This window comes from Hypanus sabinus, chromosome 1, assembly GCF_030144855.1.
Source record: "Hypanus sabinus isolate sHypSab1 chromosome 1, sHypSab1.hap1, whole genome shotgun sequence".
NCBI classification, from domain to species: domain Eukaryota; kingdom Metazoa; phylum Chordata; class Chondrichthyes; order Myliobatiformes; family Dasyatidae; genus Hypanus; species Hypanus sabinus.
This window is the reverse complement of record NC_082706.1, coordinates 64,041,401-64,054,183: the sequence shown is the minus strand read 5'-3', so window position 1 is coordinate 64,054,183 and position 12,783 is coordinate 64,041,401. Positions and strand designations below refer to the sequence as shown.

At 36.9% G+C, this 12,783-nt stretch overlaps 1 protein-coding gene across 9 annotated transcripts in view; it reads right to left on the bottom strand.

Annotated features, from left to right (window-relative positions):
- Positions 1–12,783, bottom strand: part of fam49bb (family with sequence similarity 49 member Bb) — a 193,174-nt gene that overhangs the window by 43,323 nt on the left and 137,068 nt on the right. For all 9 annotated transcript variants that reach the window (XM_059970567.1, XM_059970538.1, XM_059970523.1 and 6 more), the window contains one exon: positions 11,114–11,196. In XM_059970567.1, the coding sequence (XP_059826550.1) occupies positions 11,114–11,186 (73 nt within the window). In that variant the 5' untranslated portion in view covers positions 11,187–11,196. The remainder of the gene's footprint in view (positions 1–11,113; positions 11,197–12,783) is intronic.

The following is a 12,783-nucleotide window of genomic DNA, read 5'->3' as shown; positions in this document are numbered from 1 at the left end:
GAACCAAGTCTTTTGCTGGAACTTTTACAAAATCCCCAATGCATGGTATCCATAAAAAGAGCAATTAATATTAAGTGATTTAATGTTTGTTTACTTGTTCACATCTTTCTGAAATACATTCAATTTAAGCTTCCTGAATCATGTCTGCAGCAGATGGAGAAAAACAATACATTGCCAGCTTCATAGGATAATCCCAATCATTTCCATCTTCCCCTTATTTTGATTGCTTAGTGTGCACATTAAAAGAAAAATACACTAATACTCAATGCAAACTTTTTCCTAAAGGTGTATCAATGAAGGAGTTAATCTGCCTGTCTAATAAATCTCTGTTCTTAAGAGAAGTTTGGATAAGTACATGAATGGAAGAGGTATGAAGGGCTGTGGTGCAAGTGCAGGTCAATAGTTCTAGGCAGTATAATAATTCGGCACAGACTAGATAGGCCAAAGGGCCTGTTTTTATGCTCTTTGATTCAATGACTCAACGTTAACCTGAGCCTCAAATTTGATTAGGTGGCACATGCAATGAGGAAACTACTGTCCTCAAATGAAAATTAATCTACAAAATACAGTCTTTATTTTTATTCGGGTATTGTTACTGTACCTTAGAAGTATTAACTGCATTACTTCACGCAGGAAATTATCAATGACACAGAAATCAGCTCAATGGGCTGCAAATTAAACTGGCACAACAGCTGTCCAGTTGGCAGTGTAACCAAGGAACTGAGGCAGTGCCACAATGGCTTAATGCATAGTGCTTTGAGTGCTAAGTGAGATATGGGTGATCAGAAATGCATTTCATGGATTGACAGAATCACAACTTGCATTTCTAGACATACTTAAGTTAGATCTACCCATCAGGAAATCTATGTCAAAACTCTGGCAGGCATCAAGCTTGCAAGAAAATGGATCCCAGGGTGGCATTTGGTTACATGTGCACACTTTGGTCATAAAGTTAACTTGGAACATTTTTGGGACAAAGTAACGAGGCATAATTTTGTCATTTTTAGAAAATATAAGGATGTCAGAGGTAGGTTTTCCATACAGAGAGTGGGAGGTCCATGGAACGCACTGCCAGGGATGGTGGTAGAAGCAAATACATTATGGACATTTAAGTAACTCTTAGATAGGTACATGGATGACAGAAAAATAGATGACTATGTAGGAGGGAAGGGTTACATTGATTTTACAGTAAGTTAACAAGGTCAGCACAACATAAAGGCTGAATAGCCTGTACTGTGCTGTGATGCTCTATGTTCTAAAACATTGTTCATAAATTAACCTGTAATTATAGCCCTTGTTTGTATCTTGCTTAGTACTATGACTTTCCATATTATTGGGTGCATATAAGTGGCCAATGATTGTTGTCATACAACTTGCTCCTAATCCTGCTAATTATGTTACTTTTATTTGTCATGTCTTCTGGAACAGGTCAAGCAATCTTTTATTCCTGCTGTAATGAAACCACCTTTCAGAGAGGCTCAAGACATGATTATATAAATCTAAAACTGTTGAAATTTTCAGTGGAATGTAGTTCCACTCAAATCCAAATCTAGTAAAGACACACAACATTGGAATATGTGCCATTAGATGTAAATCTTGCTTTGTATTTCCAATTTTATTTGTTGCCTTTCTCAAACTTTTAGTTATTTACTGTTGAGATTCTGTTGTTCACAAATAAGACATTTATAAATTTACCAACTTTAAAAGGAATTCAAGGCTCTATTAAAGTAGTATTTTTCTAAATTTCAAAACATAATATATTAAACAAAATATACCCATCTATCACTCTACTGCCTATGAATTGGTATAAGGCTTTCAGATAAAAAGAAACACTTTTTCGCAAATAACATTCTTGTAAATGGGCAACTTAAATGATGTAGTAGTGTAAATGCTCCATTGACCGAACAAATATAATTCTTGGTCACTTTTTAGCAGATTCATAGTCACAATGAAGAACTCTACTGGATCATTAATGTAAATCATTACATCTTAAATTTTATTAAAAGATTAGATTTTCCTTCTTTAGAGAAAACTGATGTTCCTTTGGATCATAGGATTGTAGGAATAATGTTCAATGTCTCGATTGATAATTGTTTTCTATAATAACACTCCAAAATTAAACAGCTAACAGAAGACAATAACCAACACAAGGATAACTTTAAGGTACATAATTGCAATTATGATATTTTGTTCAAAAATAACCACCCATAATATGGATATAAAATTAAAAGCAAATGGAAAGCACATTGCCCTTTGTAATTTAAAACAAATGTTGCTAATGCAATTAACATGAATGACAGTAATGATAGTCAATAGGGCTGTTGACCGAAGTTAGTAACAACTGGCTTACATGTAGTACTCTGGGGAAAATGTTAGCTCCACTGGAACAACAGACATTATGTTTTTTGGCACTTTGAAAAATTTTGCCAAATAATTTGATTTTGTGATTACACAAGAATGATTCTTATATTTTCAATGAAAATACCAGTCAGAAACAATGCAGAAGTCTGTAGAATATATGCACAATAAGCAGCTGCAGATTAAAACTATATAATACAACATACAAAGGAATCTAAGTTCAAAGTAAATTTATTATCAAAGTAAATATACTGTATGTCACCATATACAACCCTGAGATTCATTTCTTATGGGCATACTTAATAAATCCATAATAGAATAATAACCATAATAGAATCAATGAAAGACCATACCAGCTTGGGCATCCAACCAGTGTTCAAAAGTCAAAAAGAACTGAGCAAGTAAAAAAAAATAATAATAATAAATAATCAATAAATATCGAGAACATGAGATCAAGAGTCCTTGAAAGTAATTCCTTACATTGTGAGAATACCTCAATGATGGGACAAGTGAAGTTGAATGAAGTTATCCCTTTTGGTTCAAGAGCCTGATGTTTAAGGGGTAATAACTCCTCCTGAACCTGGTGGTGAGAGTCTTGAGGCTCGTGTACCTTCCTCCTGATAGCAACAGCGAGAAGACAGCATGTCCTGGATGGTGGGTGTCCCTGATGACAGATACTGCTTTTTTTGCGACAACGCTTCATAAAGATGTGCTCTATGGTGGAAGGATTTGCCCGTTTGCCAAATATTTAGATGTCATGACTTAGATGTCTTTGCGAACTCCTAAGTAGAGGTGGTGCTGTGCTTTTTTCGTAATTGCACTGCATGCTGGGCCTAGTACAGGTCCTCCAAAATAATAACACTGAGGAATTTAAAGTTCCAGATCTTCTCCACCTCTGATCCTCCGATGAGGACTGCCTGAGGGGTCTCTGGTTTCCTCCTCCTGTTATCAATAATCAGCTTCTTGGTCTTGCTGACAATGGTTGTTGTTACGGCACCACTCAGCCAGATTTTCAATCTTCTTCCTATAAGATGATTCACTGCCACCTTTGATTTGCCCCATGACACTGGTGTCATTAGTAAACTTGAATATAGCATTGGAGCTGTGCTTAGCCACATGGTCAAAGTGTAAAGCAAAAGAGCAAAGGGCTAAGCACACAGCCTTGTACACTCTTCAAACTGATATTATAAGATGCAAATAATGACAGTTTCAGGTCTAATTGCAAACAAGAACAATCATTGCACTAAGTTTATGAAATACATATGCATTTAACATACAGAATAAAGCATCATTCTGCTGTAAGCCAAAATTAAATACAACTTCTCATCTATACTGAACAAGGACAAAATAGAGATTTCTGTAAATCACTTTAGTCTTATTTATATATAGGGATTATAGTCAAATAATGCAAATTGAATAGACTAATAAACCAGTCTAATAGCACAGCAAGAGTCAACACATTTAGTTCTTTTGTCATATTAAAAAGACCCGATGTAGATTGGGAGACCGCTTCGCTGAACATCTACACTCCATCCGCCAGAACAAGCAACATCTCCCAGTGGCCACCCATTTTAATTCCACTTCCTATATCCATCCATGGCCTCCTCACTGTCGTGATGAGGTCACATTTAGGTTGGACGAACAGCACCTTGAATTTCATTTGGGTTGCCTTCAACCTGATGGGCTGAACATCGATTTCTCAGACCAGGTTATGTCGCTCACATACCCCCGCTTCACCATTTCCCATCCACTTTTACTCTCTCACCTTATCTCCTTGCCCACCATCACCTCCCTCTGGTGTTGCTTCTCCCCTTTTCTTTCTTCCATGGTCTTCCGTCTCTTCCATCAATTAACTTCCCAAGCTCTTTACTTCATCCCTCACCCTCCACGTTTCACCTATCGCCTTGTGTTTCTCTCTCCCCTCCCCCACCTTTTAATTCTACTTCTCAGCTTTTTTCTCCAGTCCTGCCAAAGGGTTTCGGCCCAAAATGTCGACTCTTTTCATAGATGTTGCCTTCCCTCTGAGTTCCTTCACCATTTTGTGTGTGTTGCTTGGATTTCCAGCATCTGCAATTTGTCTCATCTTTTACATCATGGGTGATCTACTTTCCTCCCAGCTCCAATCTTCCACCTCCTCTCCGTATCAAGAATCAAGAATCTATTAATGTAGATATAACGTAAATATAGCTGACTTGGCCTCCACAGCCATCTGTGACAACAAATTCTACAGATTCGCTACTCTCTGGCTAAAGAAATTCCTTCTCAGCTCTGTTCTAAAGGGATGCCCTTCTGTTCTGATGCTGTGTCCTCTGGCCTTAGACTCCCCCACCATAGGAGAGATCCTCTCCACAGCTACTATATCGATGCATTCAACAGGTTTCAATAAGATTCCCCCTCATTCTACTGAATTACAGTTAGTACAAGCCCAAAGCCATAAAAAGGTCACCATACGGATAAAGCCTTTCAACCCCGTATTCGTTTTTGTGAACCTTCTTTGAACCCTCTCTAACATAAGCACATCCTGTCTTAGATAAGAGGCCCAAAACTGCTCGCAATATTCCAAATGAGGCATCACTAGTTCCTTATAAAGCCTTAACATTGTAATCCTCTCAAATGAATGCTAACATTGCTTTTGCCTTCCTCACCACCAACAGCAAATTAAATTTTAGGGAATATTGCATTAGGACTCCCAAGTCCCTTTGCACCTCAGATATTTGAACTTCCTCTCCATTTATAAAACAGTCCACATTTTATTTCTCCTACCAAAGTGCATGACCATACACTTCCCAGCACTGTATTCCATCTGCCATTTCTTTGCCCATTCTCCTAATCTGTCTAAGCCCTTCTGTAGCCTCTCTGCTTACTCAACACCATCTCCCCCTCAAGCTATCTTCATATCATCTACAAATTTGGCCACAAAGCAATCCAAATCATTGATATATAATGTAAAAACAAACTGTCCCAACCATTCTGACACCTGTGGAACAACATTAGTCATTGGCAGCCAATCAGAAAAGACTCCTTTTATTCTCACTCTTTGCCCTCTGCCAATCAATGATTTATCCATGCTAGTATTCTTCCTGTAATACCATGGGCTCATAACTTGTTAAGCAGACTCATGTATGGCAGGCACCTTGTCAAAGGCCTTCCGAAAATCTGATTACACAACATCCACCAATCTCCTTTGTCTATCCTGCTTGTTATTTCTTCAAAGAATTCCAAAAGATTTGTCAGGCAAGATTTTCCCTTAAGGAAGCCATCCTGACTTTGGCCCATTTTGTCATGTGCCTCCAACACCACATCCTTAATAATCAACTCCAATATCTTCCCAGCCACTGAGTTCAGACTAACTGGCCTGTAATTTCCTTTAATCTGCCTCTCTCCCTTCTTGAAGAGTGGAGGGACATTTGCAATTTTCCAGTCCTTAAGAACCATGTTCAAATCCATTAATTTTTGAAAGATAATTACTAATCCCACCACAATTCCTTCAGCCACCTCCTTCAGAACCCTGGGTGTACACCATCTGGTCCAGGTGACTTAACTACTTTCAGACCTTTCAATTCTCAAGCACCTTCTCCCTAATAATAGCAACTTTGCTCACTTCTTGACACTCTTGAACCCCCAGCATGATGCAAAATACTTAATCAACTCATCCAATATTTTGTTGACCCCTATTACTACCTCTCTGGTATGTACTCTCATCTCTCTTTTACTCTTCATAAATCTGAAGAAACATTTGGTATTCTCTTTATTACTACGGGTTAGCTTACTTTTCTATTCCATCTTTACCTTATGATTTTTTTTTAGCTGCCGTCTGCTGATTTTGAAAAGCTTCCCAATTCTCTTAACTTCCCACTATTTTTTGCTCTATTATATGCCCTCTCTTTAGCTTTATGTTGGCTTTAACTTCTCTTGTCAGCTAAGGTTGCATCATCCTGTCTCTAGACTACTACTACTGCTTTGGGATGTATCTATCCTGCACCTTTCAAATTGCTCCCAGAAATTCCAGCCATTACTGCTCTGCTTTCATCCTTGCCAGTGTTCTCTTCCCATCAGTACTGGCCAGCTCCCCTCTCATGCACTGTAATTCCCTTTATTCCGTAGGAATATCGATACATCTGTCTTTAGCTTCTCCTTCTCAAATTGCAAGATGAATCCTATCATATTACGATCACACTGTGTTCTAATGGTTCTTTTACCTTAAGCTTTCCAATCAATTCCAGTTCATTGCTCAACACCCAATGCAGAATAGCTGATTCCCTAGTGGCGTCCACCACAAGCTCCTCTAAAATGCCATCTCATAGACATTCTAGAAACTCCCTCTCTTGGGATCCAGCCCCAACCTAATCTACCTACATATTGAAAACCCTTTGATTATCGTAACATTGCCCTTTTAATAAGGCTTTTCTATCTCCCATTGTAATTTGTAATCCACATCTTTGCTACTGCTTGGAGGCCTGTACTGGAACTTCCATCAGGGTCCTTCTACCTTTGCTTCTTCTTAGATTGACTCACAACAAATCTGCACTTTCCGATCCTGTCACTTGTTTCTAATTATTTGATTTCTTTTTTTTAAACAAACAGAACCACTCCCCTGTCTACCTTCCCATCCTTTTGATACAATATGTATCCTTGGATGTTAAGTTCCCAGCTATAATTTTCTTTCAGCCATGACTCAATGATGCCCACAACATCATACATGCCAAACCATAACTGTGCTACAATTTCATCTACCTTATTCTGTATGCTGAATGCATTCAAATACAACACCTTCAGTCCTGCACTCATCATCCTTTTTGATTTTGTCCCCCTTTTACATTGTGGCTTATCCTGTTGACCGCAATTTTGCCCTATCATAAGCCCATCTTTGCTAGCCATCTCATTACACACAAGCTCTGTCTGTTAACCAACTGTCCCATCCTCAGCCCTACCAAATTAATTTAAACACTCCTGAACAACTCCAGCAAACTTACCTACAAGAATATTAGTTTTCCCCTTGGATTCAGGTGCAACCTATCCCTTTTGTACAGACCATACCTCCCCAAGAAGACAAATATTTTAAATTAGTATTATACGATTTTCACAACCTGTGATTCCATCAGATCCCATAATCTATGGACTCACTCTCAAGGGCTCTACAATGCATGTTCTCAGCATTAATTATTTATCTATTTTTATTTGTACAATTTGTCCTCTTTTGCACATTGGTTATTGGTCATTGTGTATAGTTTTTCATTGATTCTATTGTATTTCGTTCTGAATGCCTGCTAGGAAACGAATCCCAAGAAAGTACACATACTTTGATAATAAATTTTCTTTGCAATTTAACTCTTAAAAATTTACCTTTGAAATCAGTAAATTGCAAAGAGAATTTTACTTTCTGGAGCTCTTTTATGTTTGCATGTATCTGATTAAACTTTTAGATGTTTCTGTGAATGCACTCGGGAGTAATATCCATGTGGCTTATCCTTATAGCAACAGAGAGGGCTGAAGTTTCAGAAGTGTAGTAGATTCTCAAATTCTCAATAATACTTCCAGAGGAATAGGTATTTAAGCTAGATTCCATAAGCAAAAGAAGCGACAAAGCATGCTAATCCTTCAATGGGTGGAGTAGTCAAACATTTGAATACTTTGTTAATATAGTGTATGGGTAAATGACTGCATGATTGCAGTCAGTCAAGTAAAACAAAACCCCTACAGATCTCAAGTTGATTGTGCAATTGAATCACAAATCCAATCCACTGTTCAAATCTAGAACTAACAGTAATCCTTCTAATATCCTATTGGACACCTGCAACCTCAATTCTTCTGAAAGAGAAATCTTCAGTATATATTGCTGTAGAAGAAATTTTAATAATATGTAGGTACACAGCAAGTCAGATTAGTTTGCCCAAACTATTAATATAATTTTCGAATAGTGGGCCTCACCTCTGAAAAGAATACAAGTCAAAAATAGTATTTCAGCAATTACATGCAATTTGCTGCCATCTTTGCTGTAGAATCTGTCCTCCAATGTTACTTAATGAAATTTAGCTTATCAGCAAATAATACTGGTGTAACCCTACAACATAATTTTGTAAAAGTATGATCGAGAGCTATCTAGGATTACAAGTTTTGAGTTTATGTGGGGCAGTTTCAAAATTATTCAAGCAGAGCAGAGAAGATTGTCCTTCGGTGCAGCCAGATTGGTGGGAAAGAAATGGAGAGAAATCAATGAAAACCTATTATTTCTTACTTTCTACATGCTACACTAATGGACTAGCGAACATTTGAAATTTTATTAGGCAAATAGTATTTAAATTTGGTGAAGACTGTTTGCAATAGAAATTATCCTGGAGTAAACAGTAATTGCAAAACATAAAATACAATTCAGAGCAATGTCAATCAATGCACAATTAGTTCCACTCCTTATTAAACATAGATAAATAATTTTCTTTCATCCCAGTTCTAAACATAACAATAAATTATGATACAAGCAAATCTACAGAAAACATGCAGCAATGTTGCTACAGTTCACAAGGTTATTATAAATCACTGATGTTGCAAAATAAAAAGTACAAGCACCATGCTGTTAAAGACATGAGTGATGGTGTTTCATACGAGTCTCTGCAAATTATTTTTCCCACAATAATTCAGAGAACAAAAAGCAACTGGAAAAGCATCTCCTTTAAGTCAATGTATCAAAATGAAGCTGCTCATATATCTATCACAGAAAGTATGTGGCTCCCCTGCTTCAGCATTTAGATATTGTCCAATAGAAGTTCCAAATCAGCCTGATCAAATTCATTACAAATTCAACATTAAGATATGGCAGAACATCATGTAGCAGCAAAGGTCATAAACTAAATGTATTTTGCCAATGAGCACAACTACCCAGCATGTATAAATAATTGTTCTGGCGTCGAATTGTGGGAGTGTCTTCCATTTAATTTCTTTATTTATCAAAAATACTTTTCACAGAAACAGGTTCATTGACACAACTAGAGACCCAAAGGAGACAATGACAAAGAGTTAAAATCTACATCAAATTACCTTTGCCAAGTGTACTACATGGTGCCTGCACTTCACAATGTTTTGCCACAAATTTAATAGAGATATTCTAAAGTAGATGCAATAAGCATTCAAATGCAGTCATCAGTATACACTCTATGTTCAGAAAGACTACAAAGAAGCATTTAAACAAACATCAGCAACAAGGAAAAAGAGGCATGAAGCTCCAAAGCTAATATACATTGCATTTTATATCAGCTGTTTGCACAGCATGCTTTGTACGTTTTTGCAAGCCAAGCTGCAAAGATGCAAGACTAATTAAATCGTGAAAATGATTAGATGAGACTGACTGGATGACATGTTGAGACCTACATCAATTTACTTTGGACTTTGAACTTACATATGTCCCAACAAAAAGACTTGTTTTCTTTTTCATTGTTCTTGCATGATATGGAATTGTGTATAAAATCTACAAAAGGATGGCACCATCTAGTTCTTCCATGAAACTAGAAAACTACTCCTAATTAATTACCAAAATGACATTAAATACAGATTTAATAGTACCATACCAAGAAAATTAAAATTATGGATTGATGAGACAAATTAGATAAAAATATAAACAGAATTTCTATAAATATGGTTTGCAGAAAAATTAACTGCATACAGAACTTTTCTCTTTATTCCAATGCATAAAGAGAACAAATTTCTTTAAAATAAAGCAACAATTTAGTCCTCCACATTCACCAGTCAGCCACATCAATTACATTATATACAGTGGATTCCAGTTATTTTGGGCCATTGGTTAATTGGGGCAGCTACTTATTTGGGACAACTCTTAAAGAACAAAAACAGATTGAGAAAATAACCGGGATTCTCTTTGTTTATTTAGGACACTAAACCACTTAACTGAGGTAGGAGACTGTTGGTGAATTGTCTCTAACTAGCATCAGTCACATGCATGTCGTGTGGCCATTAGTCACTACACCACACTTTGAACAACCAATTCTTAAATAGTGTCATGCCTGTTTACATTCAATGAGCAATGATTTTTGTCACTGATAGTTGAAGAGTAATAAGCACAAGACAGCTAAGAGCTGTTTTGCTCACTGTGGTTTGAAGCATTCAGGCTTGGTGATGCCAGAAATGGCTGGTCATGAAAATGAAATTATTTCATTACGTCAACAAGTTAGGAACTATGAAAAATTTGAATGCATCAACAATCATCTTGAATGTTATACTTAAAATGAAGATTTGGAGAATATAATCGTCCAAAACTCTGTTTGATGGTAGTCTACTAACTGCACTAGTAGTCTGCAATGATTTTGTTCATTTACGGTCAATCAAAAGAACACGTCAGCATACATTGAATGCATTCCTTCGTCAATAACTATTAAGAACGAATACACTTCTATAGTAATGTAGTTCTGATAGTGTTCTAATTTATACTGTATTTCATTTAAATACATAATTTGTTACTCAGTTCAATGGCAACTTGTCCTTTTAACTATTTAATGAAGAGCCACTTAGTAGGGTGAAAGTGTACTGGTCCCGATGTGTTCGAATTAACTAAAATCCACTGTATTTTGATCCTGACATTCAACTACAAGAATTTAGTGACCAAATCAAATTGGAGAAAAAAATTCTGGCCCTTTTCAGATTTACCAATTAAAAACAACATAAGCATGCATTAAATTAAAATGCAATGGAAAACAGATGCAGTCTATTGCAGGCAGTAAAAAGAATATAAAATAAAGATCATTCTCACTTTCAAAGTCAAGGAAAAAATTTGGCCCCTGCTCAAGATCTGTGCATGTCAAAACTTTAAGAAGGTTCCCCATGTTAAGATACCTGCCAAGACAAGAAGGAAGATATTTTCCCCTAAATGTAGAACAGCCTAGATTGAGAGACAAACAGAAAAATAGCCTTTTGAAGGCTACAAGCCGCATGATAAAAATCCACTGTCAGTTCACATGGTATATACAATCTACAGGTAAGGCATTTTACCAGCTGTGCCACAGTCTAAACTAGAAAGGCTGCATGGTTTTCTTGGTTACATTATAAGCAGTGGCATGTGCCAGATGTCACTAACGTTTAACCCCTTCCCCGGAGTCACAGAGGAGCTGAAGGAGTTAAAACTGCATTAACAGCCATCCTGACAAAAGGACCTGAAAAATCAGTGAATGGAATTAACAAAAAAAAGCTTTTATAAAAAAGCAAATTAAAGAAGATTTTCAAAAGCAACACATGGGATGAAGTTTGCAGCCACAATGGAGAGGTCATGCAACCATTGTTAAGTGATAGTATCCTGCCATTACGTGCATTTTTAATACCTGCACTGTCCTTCACTCTGGTGAGACAGAACGTATTTTGTATACACCAGCTGTGAAGGGTCAAACTTACTTTCAAAATCCAAGAAAAAATGTGAAGCATTGTGGTCTATGTCTCTGGTTAACACCTTAATCAGATTACCCATGTCAGCAAACCTAAAAATAAAATAGTAAATCTTTTAGTTTCAACAATTCTCAGTCAGGTCCTGGATTCAGTTAAGGCTGGTTCGTGAGGTTCCACCCACTCTGTGGGGTTTGGTAGGGATTTGTTGAGTCAAAATTATACTTTCTAGAAAAGGTCTCAACATGATCATATGTTTCTTCACTTAAATCCTCATGACAGTAATTAAACTGCTAAGAATGCAGATCAAAGAGAAAAATAACATTAGTCAGTGATAAGAGACTGCATAAAACAGAAATTAACAGGAATTCTGTTCAAACATTCAAATCCTTGTTTTCTTCTTACATTTTTAAATCAAAATGTGCAGACACTGGGCTGCTTCAAGCTGCAACCTGTCTGCAAGCACTACTTACTATCACAGATGCCTACACTTACCTGCAGAAGCTTATCTTGGTGGGCCCACCACACTGCCAAGTTAGGCAGCAAAGCCCAGACTTGTCAAGACTTCACTGCCCATGATAAAGTTCAACAGCAGACAAAACTGGGCAAAGGAAATTTGCCTTTTTTTAAAGCAGTTAGAAAGGTTACATCTTTTTAAATATTTCTGATACTGAAGCATTTAAAATCTAATAAAACTGGGGAAATAAAAATTAAAAATTATTCAGAATTCATAGCACAAAAGCAAAATGAATAAAACTGAACAGCTGACCTCTCCTTGCTAATAAATTCAATGGGGTTTGAAGCCTATGCAAAGAATGATTGGAGGCTGCTAACAAAAGTCGATTTCCTAGCATAAAGCTGATTGCTGGGGAAAAGCGATACCTATGTCAGGCTGCTATTTATTGACAACACCTCAGCATTCAACACAATAATATCCTTAGTTCTAAGCAAATAAATGTCAAAACTTGGGCCTCAGTACCTCATGCTGCAACTGGATCCTCGACTTCCTCAAGGGGAGACCACAGACTGTGCAGATCGGAAATAATA